This window comes from Salmo salar, chromosome 11 (genome assembly GCF_965601325.2).
Source record: "Salmo salar chromosome 11, fSalSal1, whole genome shotgun sequence".
Lineage (NCBI taxonomy): Eukaryota > Metazoa > Chordata > Actinopteri > Salmoniformes > Salmonidae > Salmo > Salmo salar.
In genome coordinates, this window is record NC_138301.1 from 125298013 (window position 1) to 125323012 (window position 25000).

Below are 25000 nucleotides of genomic sequence, written 5' to 3' on the forward strand. Positions count from 1 at the left end.
AGGAGAGGAGGATGGAGGGGTGTGTGTTCGTGCTCTGGTCCAGCAGTATGAGAGACGACCGCCAGACGATCCTGATACACCACCAAGCAGGTAACTACACCCCCACACTCATACCCCCACACTCATACCCCCACACCCACACTCACACACCCACACTCACACCCCCACACTCATACCCCCACACTCACACCCCCACACTCACACCCCCACACCCACACACCCACACTCACACCCCCACACTCGCACCCCCACACTCACACCCCCACACCCACACCCCCACACTCACACCCCCACACTCACACCCCCACACTCACACCCCCACACTCACACCCCCACACTCACACCCCCACACTCATACCCCCACACTCACACCCCCACACTTACACCACCACACTCACACCCCCACACTCACACCCCCACACTCACACCCCCACACTCACACCCCCACACTCACACCCACACACCCACACTCACACCCCCACACTCACACCCCCACACTCATACCCCCACACTCACACCCCCACACTCACACCCCCACACCCACACCCCCACACTCACACCCCCACACTCACACCCCCACACCCACACCCCCACACTCATACCCCCACACTCACACCCCCACACTCACACCCCCACACTCACACCCCCACACTCATACCCCCACACTCACACCCCCACACTCACACCCCCACACTCATACCCCCACACTCACACCCCCACACCCACACCCCCACACTCACACCCCCACACTCACACCCCCACACTCATACCCCCACACTCACACCCCCACACTCACACCCCCACACCCATACCCCCACACTCATACCCCCACACTCACACCCCCACACTCACACCCCCACACCCATACCCCCACACTCACACCCCCACACTCACACCACCACACTCACACCCCCACACTCACACCCCCACACTCACACCCCCACACTCACTCATACCCCCACACTCACACCCCCACACTCACTCATACCCCCACACTCACTCATACCCCCACACTCATACCCCCACACTCACCCCCACACTCACACCCCCACACTCACTCATACCCACACACTCACTACCCCCACACTCACTCATACCCCCACACTCACTGACACCCCCACACTCATACCCCCACACTCATACCCCCCATACACTCATACCCCCATACACTCATACCCCGACACTCACACCCCCACACTCATACCCCCCATACACTCACACCCCCACACTCACACCCCCACACTCATACCCCCCATACACTCATACCCCCATACACTCATACCCCCACACTCACATCCCCACACTCATACCCCCATACACTCATACCCCCACACTCACTCATACCCCCACACTCATACCCCCCATACCCCCACACTCATACCCCCCACGCACTCATACCCCCCACGCACTCATACCCCACACACTCATACCCCCACACTCATACCCCCACACCCATACCCCCACACTCACTCATACCCCCCAGACACTCATACCCCCCACACACAGCCAAGTTTGATACAGGCCTAAGCAGGCTATAGTAGTAGGATTTCATAACTTGTACGAGGTGAAATCGTCATGTCAGTGGTCTTCAGGTCGGAGAGTCAGAGCTCTAGAACGAGGCCAGAGTTCGTATTCTGAGTTGGATGACCATTCAAAACGATTTGTCCCAGTCGGAGCCCAGTTGTCTTGATCGCTCGTAGGTCAGAGATTTCCGAGTTCCCAGTTGAACGCGGCATGAAAGCACCATGACCATCAGTACAGTAAAAAAGCTAATTATTTTAATTTATGCTCCGCAGTGCCTCAAGTGCCATACCAACCGATCTATTTTGTTATCAAAGCTTGAGTTTTGAAATATAATATTGTTTGAGAAGAACAATATTGGCAGGCCAGGCATATAGCCACTATGCTGGGGTAATATTTTATGAATACTGCCCAGCCTCATTCCTCCAGAACTGTTTTTTTTTTGAAGTAATGAGTCGTAAATCACAGCTTGCTTTATGACGACGAAAGTGATCTTGACTCAGAATAGCTTGGTGACCACTGTTTTTCAGCTAAACATTCTGATGTGTTGCACCAGACTCATTATGTAGCCTGGGCCTACTGGTTGTGGGGTTGTAGCCTGGGCCTACTGGTTGTGGGGTTGTAGCCTGGGCCTACTGGTTGTGGGGTTGTAGCCTGGGCCTACTGGTTGTGGGGTTGTAGCCTGGGCCTACTGGTTGTGGGGATGTAGCCTGGGCCTACTGGTTGTGGGGTTGTAGCCTGGGCCTACTGGTTGTGTGAATGTGGGGTTGTAGCCTGGGCCTACTGGTTGTGGGGATGTAGCCTGGGCCTACTGGTTGTGGGGTTGTAGCCTGGGCCTACTGGTTGTGGGGTTGTAGCCTGGGCCTACTGGTTGTGGAGTTGTAGCATGGGCCTACTGGTTGTGGGGATGTAGCCTGGGCCTACTGGTTGTGTGAATGTGGGGTTGTAGCCTGGGCCTACTGGTTGTGGGGATGTAGCCTGGGCCTACTGGTTGTGGGGTTGTAGCCTGGGCCTACTGGTTGTGGGGATGTAGTCTGGGCCTACTGGTTGTGGGGATGTAGCCTGGGCCTACTGGTTGTGTGAATGTAGGGTTGTAGCCTGGGCCTACTGGTTGTGGGGTTGTAGCCTGGGCCTACTGGTTGTGGGGTTGTAGCCTGGGCCTACTGGTTGTGGGGATGTAGCCTGGGCCTACTGGTTGTGGGGTTGTACCCTGGGCCTACTGGTTGTGGGGATGTAGTCTGGGCCTACTGGTTGTCGGGTTGTAGCCTGGGCCTACTGGTTGTGGGGATGTAGCCTGGGCCTACTGGTTGTGGGGTTGTAGCCTGGGCCTACTGGTTGTGGGGTTGTAGCCTGGGCCTACTGGTTGTGGGGATGTAGTCTGGGCCTACTGGTTGTGGGGATGTAGTCTGGGCCTACTGGTTGTGGGGATGTAGCCTGGGCCTACTGGTTGTGGGGTTGTAGCCTGGGCCTACTGGTTGTGGGGTTGTAGCCTGGGCCTACTGGTTGTGGGGTTGTAGCCTGGGCCTACTGGTTGTGTGGTTGTAGCCTGGGCCTACTTGTTGTGTGAATGTGGGGATGTAGCCTGGGCCTACTGGCCTATAGTAGATTAACAGGCTAGTGATTTAGCTGTTCGTTACTCATCTTGTTGGCTGAGGAACAGTACAGGCTAGTGATTTAGCTGTTCGATACTCATCTTGTTGGCTGAGGAACAGTACAGGCTAGTGATTTAGCTGTTCGTTACTCATCTTGTTGGCTGAGGAACAGTACAGGCTAGTGATTTAGCTGTTCGATACTCATCTTGTTGGCTGAGGAACAGTACAGGCTAGTGATTTAGCTGTTCGATACTCATCTTGTTGGCTGAGGAACAGTACAGGCTAGTGATTTAGCTGTTCGATACTCATCTTGTTGGCTGAGGAACAGTACAGGCTAGTGATTTAGCTGTTCGATACTCATCTTGTTAGCTGAGGAACAGTACAGGGTAGTGATTTAGCTGTTCGATACTCATCTTGTTGGCTGAGGAACAGTACAGGCTAGTGATTTAGCTGTTCGATACTCATCTTGTTGGCTGAGGAACAGTACAGGCTAGTGATTTAGCTGTTCGATACTCATCTTGTTGGCTGAGGAACAGTACAGGCTAGTGATTTAGCTGTTCGATACTCATCTTGTTGGCTGAGGAACAGTACAGGCTAGTGATTTAGCTGTTCGTTGCTCATCTTGTTGGCTGAGGAACAGTACAGGCTAGTGATTTAGCTGTTCGATACTCATCTTGTTGGCTGAGGAACAGTACAGGCTAGTGATTTAGCTGTTCGATACTCATCTTGTTGGCTGAGGAACAGTACAGGCTAGTGATTTAGCTGTTCGATACTCATCTTGTTAGCTGAGGAACAGTACAGGCTAGTGATTTAGCTGTTCGTTACTCATCTTGTTAGCTGAGGAACAGTACAGGCTAGTGATTTAGCTGTTCGATACTCATCTTGTTGGCTGAGGAACAGTACAGGCTAGTGATTTAGCTGTTCGATACTCATCTTGTTGGCTGAGGAACAGTACAGGCTAGTGATTTAGCTGTTCGTTGCTCATCTTGTTGGCTGAGGAACAGTACAGGCTAGTGATTTAGCTGTTCGTTGCTCATCTTGTTGGCTGAGGAAAAGGAAATGTGGACAGTTATTCTAACATCTTCATAGTTATGAGGAAAGAAAGACCGCACATCATTGCGTCCTTGATTTGCATGTTCTGTTAGTATGAATTACCATAATCTGAATGTTCTGTTAGTATGAATTACCATAATCTGAATGTTCTGTTAGTATGAATTACCATAATCTAAATGTTCTGTTAGTATGAATTACCATAATCTGAATGTTCTGTTAGTATGAATTACCATAATCTGAATGTTCTGTTAGTATGAATTACCATAATCTAAATCTTCTGTTAGTATGAATTACCATAATCTGAATGTTCTGTTAGTATGAATTACCATAATCTGAATGTTCTGTTAGTATGAATTACCATAACGTAAATGTTCTGTTAGTATGAATTACCATAACGTAAATGTTCTGTTAGTGTGAATTACCATAATCTGAATGTTCTGTTAGTATGAATTACCATAATCTGAATGTTCTGTTAGTATGAATTACCATAATCTGACTGTTCTGTTAGTATGAATTACCATAATCTGAATGTTCTGTTAGTATGAATTACCATAATCTGACTGTTCTGTTAGTATGAATTACCATAATCTGACTGTTCTGTTAGTATGAATTACCATAATCTGACTGTTCTGTTAGTATGAATTACCATGAGCTAAATGTGATTTCTGTTATTCTGAACACCGTGGGTGGACACCCTAATGGGCAGTGGTCTAAAGTACTTAGGTAAAAAAAGTTTTTTGGGGTATCAGTATTTTACTATTTATATTTTTGACCATTTTTACTTTTACTTCACCACATTCCTAAAGAAAATTATGTACTTTTTACTGCATACATTTTCCCTGACACCCAAATTACTCGTTACATTTTGAATGCTTAGCAGGACAGGAACATGGTCCGATTCACACACTAAACAGAGAACATCCCTGGTCATCCCTACTGCCTCTGATCTGGAGGACTCTCTAAACAGAGAACATCCCTGGTCGTCCCTACTGCCTCTGATCTGGTGGACTCACTAAACAGAGAACATCCCTGGTCATCCCTACTGCCTCTGATCTGGAGGACTCACTAAACAGAGAACATCCCTGGTCATCCCTACTGCCTGTGATCTGGAGGACTCTCTAAACAGAGAACATCCCTGGTTGTCCCTACTGCCTCTGATCTGGTGGACTCACTAAACAGAGAACATCCCTGGTCATCCCTACTGCCTCTGATCTGGAGGACTCACTAAACAGAGAACATCCCTGGTCATCCCTACTGCCTCTGATCTGGAGGACTCACTAAACAGAGAACATCCCTGGTCATCCCTACTGCCTCTGATCTGGAGGACTCACTAAACAGAGAACATCCCTGGACATCCCTACTGCCTCTGATCTGGAGGACTCACTAAACAGAGAACATCCCTGGTCATCCCTACTGCCTCTGATCTGGAGGACTCACTAAACAGAGAACATCCCTGGACATCCCTACTGCCTCTGATCTGGAGGACTCACTAAACAGAGAACATCCCTGGTCATCCCTACTGCCTCTGATCTGGAGGACTCACTAAACACACATTCAGCGTTTGTAAATGATGTCTGAGTGTTATTGTGTACCCCTGGCTATCTGTAATGATGTCTGAGTGTTATTGTGTACCCCTGGCTATCTGTAATGATGTCTGAGTGTTATTGTGTACCCCTGGCTATCTGTAATGATGTCTGAGTGTTATTGTGTACCCCTGGCTATCTGTAATGATGTCTGAGTGTTATTGTGTACCCCTGGCTATCTGTAATGATGGCTGAGTGTTATTGTGTGCCCCTGGCTATCTGTAATGATGTCTGAGTGTTATTGTGTACCCCTGGCTATCTGTAATGATGTCTGAGTGTTATTGTGTACCCCTGGCTATCTGTAATGATGTGTGAGTGTTATTGTGTACCCCTGGCTATCTGTAATGATGTCTGAGTGTTATTGTGTACCCCTGGCTATCTGTAATGATGTCTGAGTGTTATTGTGTACCCCTGGCTATCTGTAATGATGTCTGAGTGTTATTGTGTACCCCTGGCTATCTGTAATGATGTCTGAGTGTTATTGTGTACCCCTGGCTATCTGTAATGATGGCTGAGTGTTATTGTGTACCCCTGGCTATCTGTAATGATGGCTGAGTGTTATTGTGTACCCCTGGCTATCTGTAATGATGTCTGAGTGTTATTGTGTACCCCTGGCTATCTGTAATGATGTCTGAGTGTTATTGTGTACCGCTGGCTATCTGTAATGATGTCTGAGTGTTATTGTGTACCCCTGGCTATCTGTAATGATGTCTGAGTGTTATTGTGTACCCCTGGCTATCTGTAATGATGTCTGAGTGTTATTGTGTACCCCTGGCTATCTGTAATGATGTCTGAGTGTTATTGTGTACCCCTGGCTATCTGTAATGATGTCTGAGTGTTATTGTGTACCCCTGGCTATCTGTAATGATGTCTGAGTGTTATTGTGTACCCCTGGCTATCTGTAATGATGTCTGAGTGTTATTGTGTACCCTTGGCTATCTGTAATGATGTCTGAGTGTTATTGTGTACCCCTGGCTATCTGTAATGATGTCTGAGTGTTATTGTGTACCCCTGGCTATCTGTAATGATGTCTGAGTGTTGGAGCGTGCCCCTGGCTATCTGTAATGATGTCTGAGTGTTGGAGCGTGCCCCTGGCTATCTGTAATGATGTCTGAGTGTTGGAGCGTGCCCCTGGCTATCTGTAATGATGTCTGAGTGTTGGAGCGTTCCCCTGGCTATCTGTAATGATGTCTGAGTGTTGGAGTGTGCCCCTGGCTATCTGTAATGATGTCTGAGTGTTGGAGCGTGCCCCTGGCTATCTGTAATGATGTCTGAGTGTTGGAGCGTGCCCCTGGCTATCTGTAATGATGTCTGAGTGTTGGAGCGTGCCCCTGGCTATCTGTAATGATGTCTGAGTGTTGGAGCGTGCCCCTGGCTATCTGTAATGATGTCTGAGTGTTATTGTGTGCCCCTGGCTATCTGTAATGATGTCTAAGTGTTATTGTGTACCCCTGGCTATCTGTAATGATGTCTGAGTGTTATTGTGTACCCCTGGCTATCTGTAATGATGTCTGAGTGTTGGAGCGTGCCCCTGGCTATCTGTAATGATGTCTGAGTGTTGGAGCGTGCCCCTGGCTATCTGTAATGATGTCTGAGTGTTGGAGCGTGCCCCTGGCTATCTGTAATGATGTCTGAGTGTTGGAGCGTGCCCCTGGCTATCTGTAATGATGTCTGAGTGTTGGAGTGTGCCCCTGGCTATCTGTAATGATGTCTGAGTGTTATTGTGTACCCCTGGCTATCTGTAATGATGTCTGAGTGTTATTGTGTACCCCTGGCTATCTGTAATGATGTCTGAGTGTTGGAGCGTGCCCCTGGCTATCTGTAATGATGTCTGAGTGTTGGAGCGTGCCCCTGGCTATCTGTAATGATGTCTGAGTGTTGGAGCGTGCCCCTGGCTATCTGTAATGATGTCTGAGTGTTGGAGCGTGCCCCTGGCTATCTGTAATGATGTCTGAGTGTTATTGTGTACCCCTGGCTATCTGTAATGATGTCTGAGTGTTGGAGCGTTCCCCTGGCTATCTGTAATGATGTCTGAGTGTTGGAGCGTGCCCCTGGCTATCTGTAATGATGTCTGAGTGTTGGAGCGTGCCCCTGGCTATCTGTAATGATGTCTGAGTGTTATTGTGTACCCCTGGCTATCTGTAATGATGTCTGAGTGTTATTGTGTACCCCTGGCTATCTGTAATGATGTCTGAGTGTTGGAGCGTGCCCCTGGCTATCTGTAATGATGTCTGAGTGTTGGAGCGTGCCCCTGGCTATCTGTAATGATGTCTGAGTGTTGGAGCGTGCCCCTGGCTATCTGTAATGATGTCTGAGTGTTATTGTGTACCCCTGGCTATCTGTAATGATGTCTGAGTGTTGGAGCGTGCCCCTGGCTATCTGTAATGATGTCTGAGTGTTGGAGCGTGCCCCTGGCTATCTGTAATGATGTCTGAGTGTTGGAGCGTGCCCCTGGCTATCTGTAATGATGTCTGAGTGTTGGAGCGTGCCCCTGGCTATCTGTAATGATGTCTGAGTGTTGGAGCGTGCCCCTGGCTATCTGTAATGATGTCTGAGTGTTGGAGCGTGCCCCTGGCTATCTGTAATGATGTCTGAGTGTTATTGTGTGCCCCTGGCTATCTGTAATGATGTCTGAGTGTTGGGGCGTGCCCCTGGCTATCTGTAATGATGTCTGAGTGTTGGAGCGTGCCCCTGGCTATCTGTAATGATGTCTGAGTGTTGGAGCGTACCCCTGGCTATCTGTAATGATGTCTGAGTGTTGGAGCGTGCCCCTGGCTATCTGTAATGATGTCTGAGTGTTGGAGCGTTCCCCTGGCTATCTGTAATGATGTCTGAGTGTTGGAGCGTGCCCCTGGCTATCTGTAATGATGTCTGAGTGTTGGAGCGTGCCCCTGGCTATCTGTAATGATGTCTGAGTGTTGGAGCGTACCCCTGGCTATCTGTAATGATGTCTGAGTGTTGGAGCGTGCCCCTGGCTATCTGTAATGATGTCTGAGTGTTGGAGCGTTCCCCTGGCTATCTGTAATGATGTCTGAGTGTTGGAGCGTGCCCCTGGCTATCTGTAATGATGTCTGAGTGTTGGAGCGTGCCCCTGGCTATCTGTAATGATGTCTGAGTGTTGGAGCGTGCCCCTGGCTATCTGTAATGATGTCTGAGTGTTGGAGCGTGCCCCTGGCTATCTGTAATGATGTCTGAGTGTTGGAGCGTACCCCTGGCTATCTGTAAAGATGTCTGAGTGTTGGAGCGTGCCCCTGGCTATCTGTAATGATGTCTGAGTGTTGGAGCGTGCCCCTGGCTATCTGTAATGATGTCTGAGTGTTGGAGCGTTCCCCTGGCTATCTGTAATGATGTCTGAGTGTTGGAGTGTGCCCCTGGCTATCTGTAATGATGTCTGAGTGTTGGAGCGTGCCCCTGGCTATCTGTAATGATGTCTGAGTGTTGGAGCGTGCCCCTGGCTATCTGTAATGATGTCTGAGTGTTGGAGCGTGCCCCTGGCTATCTGTAATGATGTCTGAGTGTTGGAGTGTGCCCCTGGCTATCTGTAATGATGTCTGAGTGTTGGAGCGTACCCCTGGCTATCTGTAATGATGTCTGAGTGTTGGAGCGTGCCCCTGGCTATCTGTAATGATGTCTGAGTGTTGGAGCATACCCTTGGCTATCTGTAATGATGTCTGAGTGTTGGAGCGTACCACTGGCTATCTGTAATGATGTCTGAGTTTTGGAGTGTGCCCCTGGCTATCTGTAATGATGTCTGAGTGTTGGAGCGTACCCCTGGCTATCTGTAATGATGTCTGAGTGTTGGAGCGTGCCCCTGGCTATCTGTAATGATGTCTGAGTGTTATTGTGTACCCCTGGCTATCTGTAATGATGTCTGAGTGTTGGAGCGTACCCCTGGCTATCTGTAATGATGTCTGAGTGTTGGAGCGTGCCCCTGGCTATCTGTAATGATGTCTGAGTGTTGGAGCGTGCCCCTGGCTATCTGTAATGATGTCTGAGTGTTGGAGCGTGCCCCTGGCTATCTGTAATGATGTCTGAGTGTTATTGTGTACCCCTGGCTATCTGTAATGATGTCTGAGTGTTGGAGCGTACCCCTGGCTATCTGTTATTATGTCTGAGTGTTGGAGCGTGCCCCTGGCTATCTGTAATGATGTCTGAGTGTTGGAGCGTGCCCCTGGCTATCTGTAATGATGTCTGAGTGTTGGAGCGTGCCCCTGGCTATCTGTAATGATGTCTGAGTGTTGGAGCGTGCCCCTGGCTATCTGTAATGATGTCTGAGTGTTGGAGCGTGCCCCTGGCTATCTGTAATGATGTCTGAGTGTTGGAGCGTGCCCCTGGCTATCTGTAATGATGTCTGAGTGTTGGAGCGTGCCCCTGGCTATCTGTAATGATGTCTGAGTGTTGGAGCGTGCCCCTGGCTATCTGTAATGATGTCTGAGTGTTGGAGCTTGCCCCTGGCTATCTGTAATGATGTCTGAGTGTTATTGTGTACCCCTGGCTATCTGTAATGATGTCTGAGTGTTATTGTGTACCCCTGGCTATCTGTAATGATGTCTGAGTGTTGGAGCGTACCCCTGGCTATCTGTAATGATGTCTGAGTGTTGGAGCGTGCCCCTGGCTATCTGTAATGATGTCTGAGTGTTGGAGCGTACCCCTGGCTATCTGTAATGATGTCTTAGTGTTGGAGCGTGCCCCTGGCTATCTGTAATGATGTCTGAGTGTTGGAGCGTGCCCCTGGCTATCTGTAATGATGTCTTAGTGTTGGAGCGTACCCCTGGCTATCTGTAATGATGTCTGAGTGTTGGAGCGTGCCCCTGGCTATCTGTAATGATGTCTGAGTGTTGGAGCGTGCCCCTGGCTATCTGTAATGATGTCTGAGTGTTGGAGCGTGCCCCTGGCTATCTGTAATGATGTCTGAGTGTTGGAGCGTGCCCCTGGCTATCTGTAATGATGTCTGAGTGTTGGAGCGTGCCCCTGGCTATCTGTAATGATGTCTGAGTGTTGGAGCGTGCCCCTGGCTATCTGTAATGATGTCTGAGTGTTGGAGCGTGCCCCTGGCTATCTGTAATGATGTCTGAGTGTTATTGTGTACCCCTGGCTATCTGTAATGATGTCTGAGTGTTATTGTGTACCCCTGGCTATCTGTAATGATGTCTGAGTGTTGGAGCGTACCCCTGGCTATCTGTAATGATGTCTGAGTGTTGGAGCGTGCCCCTGGCTATCTGTAATGATGTCTGAGTGTTGGAGCGTGCCCCTGGCTATCTGTAATGATGTCTGAGTGTTGGAGCGTACCCCTGGCTATCTGTAATGATGTCTGAGTGTTGGAGCGTACCCCTGGCTATCTGTAATGATGTCTGAGTGTTGGAGTGTGCCCCTGGCTATCTGTAATGATATCTGAGTGTTGGAGCGTACCCCTGGCTATCTGTAATGATGTCTGAGTGTTGGAGCGTGCCCCTGGCTATCTGTAATGATGTCTGAGTGTTATTGTGTACCCCTGGCTATCTGTAATGATGTCTGAGTGTTGGAGCGTACCCCTGGCTATCTGTAATGATGTCTGAGTGTTGGAGCGTGCCCCTGGCTATCTGTAATGATGTCTGAGTGTTATTGTGTACCCCTGGCTATCTGTAATGATGTCTGAGTGTTGGAGCGTACCCCTGGCTATCTGTAATGATGTCTGAGTGTTGGAGCGTGCACCTGGCTATCTGTAATGATGTCTGAGTGTTGGAGCGTGCCCCTGGCTATCTGTAATGATGTCTGAGTGTTGGAGCGTGCCCCTGGCTATCTGTAATGATGTCTGAGTGTTATTGTGTACCCCTGGCTATCTGTAATGATGTCTGAGTTTTGGAGCGTACCCCTGGCTATCTGTAATGATGCTGAGTGTTGGAGCGTGCCCCTGGCTATCTGTAATGATGTCTGAGTGTTGGAGCGTGCCCCTGGCTATCTGTAATGATGTCTGAGTGTTGGAGCGTGCCCCTGGCTATCTGTAATGATGTCTGAGTGTTGGAGCGTGCCCCTGGCTATCTGTAATGATGTCTGAGTGTTGGAGCGTGCCCCTGGCTATCTGTAATGATGTCTGAGTGTTGGAGCGTGCCCCTGGCTATCTGTAAAGATGTCTGAGTGTTGGAGCGTGCCCCTGGCTGTCTGTAATGATGTCTGAGTGTTATTGTGTACCCCTGGCTATCTGCAATGATGTCTGAGTGTTATTGTGTACCCCTGGCTATCTGTAATGATGTCTGAGTGTTGGAGCGTACCCCTGGCTATCTGTAATGATGTCTGAGTGTTGGAGCGTGCCCCTGGCTATCTGTAATGATGTCTGAGTGTTGGAGCGTGCCCCTGGCTATCTGTAATGATGTCTGAGTGTTGGAGCGTGCCCCTGGCTATCTGTAATGATGTCTGAGTGTTGGAGCGTACCCCTGGCTATCTGTAAAGATGTCTGAGTGTTGGAGCGTGCCCCTGGCTATCTGTAATGATGTCTGAGTGTTGGAGCGTGCCCCTGGCTATCTGTAATGATGTCTGAGTGTTGGAGCGTTCCCCTGGCTATCTGTAATGATGTCTGAGTGTTGGAGTGTGCCCCTGGCTATCTGTAATGATGTCTGAGTGTTGGAGCGTGCCCCTGGCTATCTGTAATGATGTCTGAGTGTTATTGTGTACCCCTGGCTATCTGTAATGATGTCTGAGTGTTGGAGCGTACCCCTGGCTATCTGTAATGATGTCTGAGTGTTGGAGCGTGCCCCTGGCTATCTGTAATGATGTCTGAGTGTTGGAGCGTGCCCCTGGCTATCTGTAATGATGTCTGAGTGTTGGAGCGTGCCCCTGGCTATCTGTAATGATGTCTGAGTGTTGGAGCGTACCCCTGGCTATCTGTAAAGATGTCTGAGTGTTGGAGCGTGCCCCTGGCTATCTGTAATGATGTCTGAGTGTTGGAGCGTGCCCCTGGCTATCTGTAATGATGTCTGAGTGTTGGAGCATTCCCCTGGCTATCTGTAATGATGTCTGAGTGTTGGAGTGTGCCCCTGGCTATCTGTAATGATGTCTGAGTGTTGGAGCGTGCCCCTGGCTATCTGTAATGATGTCTGAGTGTTGGAGCGTGCCCCTGGCTATCTGTAATGATGTCTGAGTGTTGGAGCTTGCCCCTGGCTATCTGTAATGATGTCTGAGTGTTGGAGTGTGCCCCTGGCTATCTGTAATGATGTCTGAGTGTTGGAGCGTACCCCTGGCTATCTGTAATGATGTCTGAGTGTTGGAGCGTGCCCCTGGCTATCTGTAATGATGTCTGAGTGTTGGAGCGTGCCCCTGGCTATCTGTAATGATGTCTGAGTGTTGGAGCGTACCCTTGGCTATCTGTAATGATGTCTGAGTGTTGGAGCGTACCACTGGCTATCTGTAATGATGTCTGAGTTTTGGAGTGTGCCCCTGGCTATCTGTAATGATGTCTGAGTGTTGGAGCGTACCCCTGGCTATCTGTAATGATGTCTGAGTGTTGGAGCGTGCCCCTGGCTATCTGTAATGATGTCTGAGTGTTATTGTGTACCCCTGGCTATCTGTAATGATGTCTGAGTGTTGGAGCGTACCCCTGGCTATCTGTAATGATGTCTGAGTGTTGGAGCGTGCCCCTGGCTATCTGTAATGATGTCTGAGTGTTGGAGCGTGCCCCTGGCTATCTGTAATGATGTCTGAGTGTTGGAGCGTGCCCCTGGCTATCTGTAATGATGTCTGAGTGTTATTGTGTACCCCTGGCTATCTGTAATGATGTGTGAGTGTTATTGTGTACCCCTGGCTATCTGTAATGATGTCTGAGTGTTGGAGCGTACCCCTGGCTATCTGTAATGATGTCTGAGTGTTGGAGCGTGCCCCTGGCTATCTGTAATGATGTCTGAGTGTTGGAGCGTACCCCTGGCTATCTGTAATGATGTCTTAGTGTTGGAGCGTGCCCCTGGCTATCTGTAATGATGTCTGAGTGTTGGAGCGTGCCCCTGGCTATCTGTAATGATGTCTTAGTGTTGGAGCGTACCCCTGGCTATCTGTAATGATGTCTGAGTGTTGGAGCGTGCCCCTGGCTATCTGTAATGATGTCTGAGTGTTGGAGCGTGCCCCTGGCTATCTGTAATGATGTCTGAGTGTTGGAGCGTGCCCCTGGCTATCTGTAATGATGTCTGAGTGTTGGAGCGTGCCCCTGGCTATCTGTAATGATGTCTGAGTGTTGGAGCGTACCCCTGGCTATCTGTAATGATGTCTGAGTGTTGGAGCGTACCCCTGGCTATCTGTAATGATGTCTGAGTGTTGGAGTGTGCCCCTGGCTATCTGTAATGATATCTGAGTGTTGGAGCGTACCCCTGGCTATCTGTAATGATGTCTGAGTGTTGGAGCGTGCCCCTGGCTATCTGTAATGATGTCTGAGTGTTATTGTGTACCCCTGGCTATCTGTAATGATGTCTGAGTGTTGGAGCGTACCCCTGGCTATCTGTAATGATGTCTGAGTGTTGGAGCGTGCCCCTGGCTATCTGTAATGATGTCTGAGTGTTATTGTGTACCCCTGGCTATCTGTAATGATGTCTGAGTGTTGGAGCGTACCCCTGGCTATCTGTAATGATGTCTGAGTGTTGGAGCGTGCACCTGGCTATCTGTAATGATGTCTGAGTGTTGGAGCGTGCCCCTGGCTATCTGTAATGATGTCTGAGTGTTGGAGCGTGCCCCTGGCTATCTGTAATGATGTCTGAGTGTTATTGTGTACCCCTGGCTATCTGTAATGATGTCTGAGTTTTGGAGCGTACCCCTGGCTATCTGTAATGATGTCTGAGTGTTGGAGCGTGCCCCTGGCTATCTGTAATGATGTCTGAGTGTTGGAGCGTGCCCCTGGCTATCTGTAATGATGTCTGAGTGTTGGAGCGTGCCCCTGGCTATCTGTAATGATGTCTGAGTGTTGGAGCGTGCCCCTGGCTATCTGTAATGATGTCTGAGTGTTGGAGCGTGCCCCTGGCTATCTGTAATGATGTCTGAGTGTTGGAGCGTGCCGCTGGCTATCTGTAAAGATGTCTGAGTGTTGGAGCGTGCCCCTGGCTGTCTGTAATGATGTCTGAGTGTTATTGTGTACCCCTGGCTATCTGTAATGATGTCCTGAGTGTTATTGTGTACCCCTGGCTATCTGTAATGATGTCTGAGTGTTGGAGCGTACCCCTGGCTATCTGTAATGATGTCTGAGTGTTGGAGCGTGCCCCTGGCTATCTGTAATGATGTCTGAGTGTTGGAGCGTGCCCCTGGCTATCTGTAATGATGTCTGAGTGTTGGAGCGTGCCCCTGGCTATCTGTAATGATGTCTGAGTGTTGGAGCGTACCCCTGGCTATCTGTAAAGATGTCTGAGTGTTGGAGCGTGCCCCTGGCTATCTGTAATGATGTCTGAGTGTTGGAGCGTGCCCCTGGCTATCTGTAATGATGTCTGAGTGTTGGAGCGTTCCCCTGGCTATCTGTAATGATGTCTGAGTGTTGGAGTGTGCCCCTGGCTATCTGTAATGATGTCTGAGTGTTGGAGCGTGCCCCTGGCTATCTGTAATGATGTCTGAGTGTTATTGTGTACCCCTGGCTATCTGTAATGATGTCTGAGTTTTGGAGCGTACCCCTGGCTATCTGTAATGATGTCTGAGTGTTGGAGCGTGCCCCTGGCTATCTGTAATGATGTCTGAGTGTTGGAGCGTGCCCCTGGCTATCTGTAATGATGTCTGAGTGTTGGAGCGTGCCCCTGGCTATCTGTAATGATGTCTGAGTGTTGGAGCGTGCCCCTGGCTATCTGTAATGATGTCTGAGTGTTGGAGCGTGCCCCTGGCTATCTGTAATGATGTCTGAGTGTTGGAGCGTGCCCCTGGCTATCTGTAATGATGTCTGAGTGTTGGAGCGTGCCCCTGGCTATCTGTAATGATGTCTGAGTGTTGGAGCGTGCCCCTGGCTATCTGTAATGATGTCTGAGTGTTATTGTGTACCCCTGGCTATCTGTAATGATGTCTGAGTGTTGGAGCGTACCCCTGGCTATCTGTAATGATGTCTGAGTGTTGGAGCGTGCCCCTGGCTATCTGTAATGATGTCTGAGTGTTGGAGCGTGCCCCTGGCTATCTGTAATGATGTCTGAGTGTTGGAGCGTGCCCCTGGCTATCTGTAATGATGTCTGAGTGTTATTGTGTACCCCTGGCTATCTGTAATGATGTGTGAGTGTTATTGTGTACCCCTGGCTATCTGTAATGATGTCTGAGTGTTGGAGCGTACCCCTGGCTATCTGTAATGATGTCTGAGTGTTGGAGCGTGCCCCTGGCTATCTGTAATGATGTCTGAGTGTTGGAGCGTACCCCTGGCTATCTGTAATGATGTCTTAGTGTTGGAGCGTGCCCCTGGCTATCTGTAATGATGTCTGAGTGTTGGAGCGTGCCCCTGGCTATCTGTAATGATGTCTTAGTGTTGGAGCGTACCCCTGGCTATCTGTAATGATGTCTGAGTGTTGGAGCGTGCCCCTGGCTATCTGTAATGATGTCTGAGTGTTGGAGCGTGCCCCTGGCTATCTGTAATGATGTCTGAGTGTTGGAGCGTGCCCCTGGCTATCTGTAATGATGTCTGAGTGTTGGAGCGTGCCCCTGGCTATCTGTAATGATGTCTGAGTGTTGGAGCGTACCCCTGGCTATCTGTAATGATGTCTGAGTGTTGGAGCGTACCCCTGGCTATCTGTAATGATGTCTGAGTGTTGGAGTGTGCCCCTGGCTATCTGTAATGATATCTGAGTGTTGGAGCGTACCCCTGGCTATCTGTAATGATGTCTGAGTGTTGGAGCGTGCCCCTGGCTATCTGTAATGATGTCTGAGTGTTATTGTGTACCCCTGGCTATCTGTAATGATGTCTGAGTGTTGGAGCGTACCCCTGGCTATCTGTAATGATGTCTGAGTGTTGGAGCGTGCCCCTGGCTATCTGTAATGATGTCTGAGTGTTATTGTGTACCCCTGGCTATCTGTAATGATGTCTGAGTGTTGGAGCGTACCCCTGGCTATCTGTAATGATGTCTGAGTGTTGGAGCGTGCACCTGGCTATCTGTAATGATGTCTGAGTGTTGGAGCGTGCCCCTGGCTATCTGTAATGATGTCTGAGTGTTGGAGCGTGCCCCTGGCTATCTGTAATGATGTCTGAGTGTTATTGTGTACCCCTGGCTATCTGTAATGATGTCTGAGTTTTGGAGCGTACCCCTGGCTATCTGTAATGATGTCTGAGTGTTGGAGCGTGCCCCTGGCTATCTGTAATGATGTCTGAGTGTTGGAGCGTGCCCCTGGCTATCTGTAATGATGTCTGAGTGTTGGAGCGTGCCCCTGGCTATCTGTAATGATGTCTGAGTGTTGGAGCGTGCCCCTGGCTATCTGTAATGATGTCTGAGTGTTGGAGCGTGCCCCTGGCTATCTGTAATGATGTCTGAGTGTTGGAGCGTGCCCCTGGCTGTCTGTAATGATGTCTGAGTGTTATTGTGTACCCCTGGCTATCTGTAATGATGTCCTGAGTGTTATTGTGTACCCCTGGCTATCTGTAATGATGTCTGAGTGTTGGAGCGTACCCCTGGCTATCTGTAATGATGTCTGAGTGTTGGAGCGTGCCCCTGGCTATCTGTAATGATGTCTGAGTGTTGGAGCGTGCCCCTGGCTATCTGTAATGATGTCTGAGTGTTGGAGCGTGCCCCTGGCTATCTGTAATGATGTCTGAGTGTTGGAGCGTACCCCTGGCTATCTGTAAAGATGTCTGAGTGTTGGAGCGTGCCCCTGGCTATCTGTAATGATGTCTGAGTGTTGGAGCGTGCCCCTGGCTATCTGTAATGATGTCTGAGTGTTGGAGCGTTCCCCTGGCTATCTGTAATGATGTCTGAGTGTTGGAGTGTGCCCCTGGCTATCTGTAATGATGTCTGAGTGTTGGAGCGTGCCCCTGGCTATCTGTAATGATGTCTGAGTGTTATTGTGTACCCCTGGCTATCTGTAATGATGTCTGAGTTTTGGAGCGTACCCCTGGCTATCTGTAATGATGTCTGAGTGTTGGAGCGTGCCCCTGGCTATCTGTAATGATGTCTGAGTGTTGGAGCGTGCCCCTGGCTATCTGTAATGATGTCTGAGTGTTGGAGCGTGCCCCTGGCTATCTGTAATGATGTCTGAGTGTTGGAGCGTGCCCCTGGCTATCTGTAATGATGTCTGAGTGTTGGAGCGTGCCCCTGGCTATCTGTAATGATGTCTGAGTGTTGGAGCGTGCCCCTGGCTATCTGTAATGATGTCTGAGTGTTGGAGCGTGCCCCTGGCTATCTGTAATGATGTCTGAGTGTTGGAGCGTGCCCCTGGCTATCTGTAATGATGTCTGAGTGTTATTGTGTACCCCTGGCTATCTGTAATGATGTCTGAGTGTTATTGTGTACCCCTGGCTATCTGTAATGATGTCTGAGTGTTGGAGCGTACCCCTGGCTATCTGTAATGATGTCTGAGTGTTGGAGCGTGCCCCTGGCTATCTGTAATGATGTCTGAGTGTTGGAGCGTGCCCCTGGCTATCTGTAATGATGTCTGAGTGTTGGAGCGTGCCCCTGGCTATCTGTAATGATGTCTGAGTGTTGGAGCGTACCCCTGGCTATCTGTAAAGATGTCTGAGTGTTGGAGCGTGCCCCTGGCTATCTGTAATGATGTCTGAGTGTTGGAGCGTGCCCCTGGCTATCTGTAATGATGTCTGAGTGTTGGAGCGTTCCCCTGGCTATCTGTAATGATGTCTGAGTGTTGGAGTGTGCCCCTGGCTATCTGTAATGATGTCTGAGTGTTGGAGCGTGCCCCTGGCTATCTGTAATGATGTCTGAGTGTTGGAGCGTGCCCCTGGCTATCTGTAATGATGTCTGAGTGTTGGAGCGTGCCCCTGGCTATCTGTAATGATGTCTGAGTGTTGGAGTGTGCCCCTGGCTATCTGTAATGATGTCTGAGTGTTGGAGCGTACCCCTGGCTATCTGTAATGATGTCTGAGTGTTGGAGCGTGCCCCTGGCTATCTGTAATGATGTCTGAGTGTTGGAGCGTGCCCCTGGCTATCTGTAATGATGTCTGAGTGTTGGAGCGTACCCTTGGCTATCTGTAATGATGTCTGAGTGTTGGAGCGTCCCACTGGCTATCTGTAATGATGTCTGAGTTTTGGAGTGTGCCCCTGGCTATCTGTAATGATGTCTGAGTGTTGGAGCGTACCCCTGGCTATCTGTAATGATGTCTGAGTGTTGGAGCGTGCCCCTGGCTATCTGTAATGATGTCTGAGTGTTATTGTGTACCCCTGGCTATCTGTAATGATGTCTGAGTGTTGGAGCGTACCCCTGGCTATCTGTAATGATGTCTGAGTGTTGGAGCGTGCCCCTGGCTATCTGTAATGATGTCTGAGTGTTGGAGCGTGCCCCTGGCTATCTGTAATGATGTCTGAGTGTTGGAGCGTGCCCCTGGCTATCTGTAATGATGTCTGAGTGTTATTGTGTACCCCTGGCTATCTGTAATGATGTGTGAGTGTTATTGTGTACCCCTGGCTATCTGTAATGATGTCTGAGTGTTGGAGCGTACCCCTGGCTATCTGTAATGATGTCTGAGTGTTGGAGCGTGCCCCTGGCTATCTGTAATGATGTCTGAGTGTTGGAGCGTACCCCTGGCTATCTGTAATGATGTCTTAGTGTTGGAGCGTGCCCCTGGCTATCTGTAATGATGTCTGAGTGTTGGAGCGTGCCCCTGGCTATCTGTAATGATGTCTTAGTGTTGGAGCGTACCCCTGGCTATCTGTAATGATGTCTGAGTGTTGGAGCGTGCCCCTGGCTATCTGTAATGATGTCTGAGTGTTGGAGCGTGCCCCTGGCTATCTGTAATGATGTCTGAGTGTTGGAGCGTGCCCCTGGCTATCTGTAATGATGTCTGAGTGTTTGAGCGTACCCCTGGCTATCTGTAATGATGTCTGAGTGTTGGAGCGTACCCCTGGCTATCTGTAATGATGTCTGAGTGTTGGAGTGTGCCCCTGGCTATCTGTAATGATATCTGAGTGTTGGAGCGTACCCCTGGCTATCTGTAATGATGTCTGAGTGTTGGAGCGTGCCCCTGGCTATCTGTAATGATGTCTGAGTGTTATTGTGTACCCCTGGCTATCTGTAATGATGTCTGAGTGTTGGAGCGTACCCCTGGCTATCTGTAATGATGTCTGAGTGTTGGAGCGTGCCCCTGGCTATCTGTAATGATGTCTGAGTGTTATTGTGTACCCCTGGCTATCTGTAATGATGTCTGAGTGTTGGAGCGTACCCCTGGCTATCTGTAATGATGTCTGAGTGTTGGAGCGTGCACCTGGCTATCTGTAATGATGTCTGAGTGTTGGAGCGTGCCCCTGGCTATCTGTAATGATGTCTGAGTGTTGGAGCGTGCCCCTGGCTATCTGTAATGATGTCTGAGTGTTATTGTGTACCCCTGGCTATCTGTAATGATGTCTGAGTGTTGGAGCGTGCCCCTGGCTATCTGTAATGATGTCTGAGTGTTGGAGCGTGCCCCTGGCTATCTGTAATGATGTCTGAGTGTTGGAGCGTGCCCCTGGCTATCTGTAAAGATGTCTGAGTGTTGGAGCGTGCCCCTGGCTGTCTGTAATGATGTCTGAGTGTTATTGTGTACCCCTGGCTATCTGTAATGATGTCTGAGTGTTATTGTGTACCCCTGGCTATCTGTAATGATGTCTGAGTGTTGGAGCGTACCCCTGGCTATCTGTAATGATGTCTGAGTGTTGGAGCGTGCCCCTGGCTATCTGTAATGATGTCTGAGTGTTGGAGCGTGCCCCTGGCTATCTGTAATGATGTCTGAGTGTTGGAGCGTGCCCCTGGCTATCTGTAATGATGTCTGAGTGTTGGAGCGTACCCCTGGCTATCTGTAAAGATGTCTGAGTGTTGGAGCGTGCCCCTGGCTATCTGTAATGATGTCTGAGTGTTGGAGCGTGCCCCTGGCTATCTGTAATGATGTCTGAGTGTTGGAGCGTTCCCCTGGCTATCTGTAATGATGTCTGAGTGTTGGAGTGTGCCCCTGGCTATCTGTAATGATGTCTGAGTGTTGGAGCGTGCCCCTGGCTATCTGTAATGATGTCTGAGTGTTGGAGCGTGCCCCTGGCTATCTGTAATGATGTCTGAGTGTTGGAGCGTGCCCCTGGCTATCTGTAATGATGTCTGAGTGTTGGAGTGTGCCCCTGGCTATCTGTAATGATGTCTGAGTGTTGGAGCGTACCCCTGGCTATCTGTAATGATGTCTGAGTGTTGGAGCGTGCCCCTGGCTATCTGTAATGATGTCTGAGTGTTGGAGCGTGCCCCTGGCTATCTGTAATGATGTCTGAGTGTTGGAGCGTACCCTTGGCTATCTGTAATGATGTCTGAGTGTTGGAGCGTACCACTGGCTATCTGTAATGATGTCTGAGTTTTGGAGTGTGCCCCTGGCTATCTGTAATGATGTCTGAGTGTTGGAGCGTACCCCTGGCTATCTGTAATGATGTCTGAGTGTTGGAGCGTGCCCCTGGCTATCTGTAATGATGTCTGAGTGTTATTGTGTACCCCTGGCTATCTGTAATGATGTCTGAGTGTTGGAGCGTACCCCTGGCTATCTGTAATGATGTCTGAGTGTTGGAGCGTGCCCCTGGCTATCTGTAATGATGTCTGAGTGTTGGAGCGTGCCCCTGGCTATCTGTAATGATGTCTGAGTGTTGGAGCGTGCCCCTGGCTATCTGTAATGATGTCTGAGTGTTATTGTGTACCCCTGGCTATCTGTAATGATGTGTGAGTGTTATTGTGTACCCCTGGCTATCTGTAATGATGTCTGAGTGTTGGAGCGTACCCCTGGCTATCTGTAATGATGTCTGAGTGTTGGAGCGTGCCCCTGGCTATCTGTAATGATGTCTGAGTGTTGGAGCGTACCCCTGGCTATCTGTAATGATGTCTTAGTGTTGGAGCGTGCCCCTGGCTATCTGTAATGATGTCTGAGTGTTGGAGCGTGCCCCTGGCTATCTGTAATGATGTCTTAGTGTTGGAGCGTACCCCTGGCTATCTGTAATGATGTCTGAGTGTTGGAGCGTACCCCTGGCTATCTGTAATGATGTCTGAGTGTTGGAGCGTGCCCCTGGCTATCTGTAATGATGTCTGAGTGTTGGAGCGTGCCCCTGGCTATCTGTAATGATGTCTGAGTGTTGGAGCGTGCCCCTGGCTATCTGTAATGATGTCTGAGTGTTGGAGCGTGCCCCTCGCTATCTGTAATGATGTCTGAGTGTTGGAGCGTGCCCCTGGCTATCTGTAATGATGTCTGAGTGTTATTGTGTACCCCTGGCTATCTGTAATGATGTCTGAGTGTTATTGTGTACCCCTGGCTATCTGTAATGATGTCTGAGTGTTGGAGCGTACCCCTGGCTATCTGTAATGATGTCTGAGTGTTGGAGCGTGCCCCTGGCTATCTGTAATGATGTCTGAGTGTTGGAGCATGCCCCTGGCTATCTGTAATGATGTCTGAGTGTTGGAGCGTACCCCTGGCTATCTGTAATGATGTCTGAGTGTTGGAGCGTACCCCTGGCTATCTGTAATGATGTCTGAGTGTTGGAGTGTGCCCCTGGCTATCTGTAATGATGTCTGAGTGTTGGAGCGTACCCCTGGCTATCTGTAATGATGTCTGAGTGTTGGAGCGTGCCCCTGGCTATCTGTAATGATGTCTGAGTGTTATTGTGTACCCCTGGCTATCTGTAATGATGTCTGAGTGTTGGAGCGTACCCCTGGCTATCTGTAATGATGTCTGAGTGTTGGAGCGTGCCCCTGGCTATCTGTAATGATGTCTGAGTGTTATTGTGTACCCCTGGCTATCTGTAATGATGTCTGAGTGTTGGAGCGTACCCCTGGCTATCTGTAATGATGTCTGAGTGTTGGAGCGTGCACCTGGCTATCTGTAATGATGTCTGAGTGTTGGAGCGTGCCCCTGGCTATCTGTAATGATGTCTGAGTGTTGGAGTGTGCCCCTGGCTATCTGTAATGATGTCTGAGTGTTATTGTGTACCCCTGGCTATCTGTAATGATGTCTGAGTTTTGGAGCGTACCCCTGGCTATCTGTAATGATGTCTGAGTGTTGGAGCGTGCCCCTGGCTATCTGTAATGATGTCTGAGTGTTGGAGCGTGCCCCTGGCTATCTGTAATGATGTCTGAGTGTTGGAGCGTGCCCCTGGCTATCTGTAATGATGTCTGAGTGTTGGAGCGTGCCCCTGGCTATCTGTAATGATGTCTGAGTGTTGGAGCGTGCCCCTGGCTATCTGTAATGATGTCTGAGTGTTGGAGCGTGCCCCTGGCTATCTGTAATGATGTCTGAGTGTTGGAGCGTGCCCCTGGCTATCTGTAATGATGTCTGAGTGTTGGAGCGTGCCCCTGGCTATCTGTAATGATGTCTGAGTGTTATTGTGTACCCCTGGCTATCTGTAATGATGTCTGAGTGTTATTGTGTACCCCTGGCTATCTGTAATGATGTCTGAGTGTTGGAGCGTACCCCTGGCTATCTGTAATGATGTCTGAGTGTTGGAGCGTGCCCCTGGCTATCTGTAATGATGTCTGAGTGTTGGAGCGTACCCCTGGCTATCTGTAATGATGTCTTAGTGTTGGAGCGTGCCCCTGGCTATCTGTAATGATGTCTGAGTGTTGGAGCGTGCCCCTGGCTATCTGTAATGATGTCTTAGTGTTGGAGCGTACCCCTGGCTATCTGTAATGATGTCTGAGTGTTGGAGCGTGCCCCTGGCTATCTGTAATGATGTCTGAGTGTTATTGTGTACCCCTGGCTATCTGTAATGATGTCTGAGTGTTGGAGCGTACCCCTGGCTATCTGTAATGATGTCTGAGTGTTGGAGCGTGCCCCTGGCTATCTGTAATGATGTCTGAGTGTTATTGTGTACCCCTGGCTATCTGTAATGATGTCTGAGTGTTGGAGCGTACCCCTGGCTATCTGTAATGATGTCTGAGTGTTGGAGCGTGCCCCTGGCTATCTGTAATGATGTCTGAGTGTTGGAGCGTGCCCCTGGCTATCTGTAATGATGTCTGAGTGTTGGAGCGTGCCCCTGGCTATCTGTAATGATGTCTGAGTGTTATTGTGTACCCCTGGCTATCTGTAATGATGTCTGAGTGTTGGAGCGTACCCCTGGCTATCTGTAATGATGTCTTAGTGTTGGAGCGTGCCCCTGGCTATCTGTAATGATGTCTGAGTGTTGGAGCGTGCCCCTGGCTATCTGTAATGATGTCTGAGTGTTGGAGCGTGCCCCTGGCTATCTGTAATGATGTCTGAGTGTTGGAGCGTGCCCCTGGCGATCTGTAATGATGTCTGAGTGTTGGAGCGTGCCCCTGGCTATCTGTAATGATGTCTGAGTGTTGGAGCGTGCCCCTGGCTATCTGTAATGATGTCTGAGTGTTGGAGCGTGCCCCTGGCTATCTGTAATGATGTCTGAGTGTTGGAGCGTGCCCCTGGCTATCTGTAATGATGTCTGAGTGTTGGAGCGTGCCCCTGGCTATCTGTAATGATGTCTGAGTGTTGGAGCGTGCCCCTGGCTATCTGTAATGATGTCTGAGTGTTATTGTGTACCCCTGGCTATCTGTAATGATGTCTGAGTGTTATTGTGTACCCCTGGCTATCTGTAATGATGTCTCAGTGTTGGAGCGTACCCCTGGCTATCTGTAATGATGTCTGAGTGTTGGAGCGTGCCCCTGGCTATCTGTAATGATGTCTGAGTGTTGGAGCGTAACCCTGGCTATCTGTAATGATGTCTTAGTGTTGGAGCATGCCCCTGGCTATCTGTAATGATGTCTGGGTGTTGGAGCGTGCCCCTGGCTATCTGTAATGATGTCTGAGTGTTGGAGCGTGCCCCTGGCTATCTGTAATGATGTCTGAGTGTTGGAGCGTGCCCCTGGCTATCTGTAATGATGTCTGAGTGTTGGAGCGTGCCCCTGGCTATCTGTAATGATGTCTGAGTGTTGGAGCGTGCCCCTGGCTATCTGTAATGATGTCTGAGTGTTGGAGCGTGCCCCTGGCTATCTGTAATGATGTCTGAGTGTTGGAGCGTGCCCCTGGCTATCTGTAATGATGTCTGAGTGTTGGAGCGTGCCCCTGGCTATCTGTAATGATGTCTGAGTGTTGGAGCGTGCCCCTGGCTATCTGTAATGATGTCTGAGTGTTGGAGCGTGCCCCTGGCTATCTGTAATGATGTCTGAGTGTTGGAGCGTGCC

The 25000-nt window shown here is 49.7% G+C and overlaps 1 protein-coding gene across 1 annotated transcript in view; it reads left to right on the forward strand.

Annotated features, from left to right (window-relative positions):
• LOC106592268 (dixin-A) overlaps positions 1–25000 on the forward strand; it is a 140496-nt gene that overhangs the window by 18368 nt on the left and 97128 nt on the right. The window contains exon 5 of the mRNA XM_045688922.2: positions 1–90. Coding sequence (XP_045544878.2) covers positions 1–90 — 90 coding nt within the window. The remainder of the gene's footprint in view (positions 91–25000) is intronic.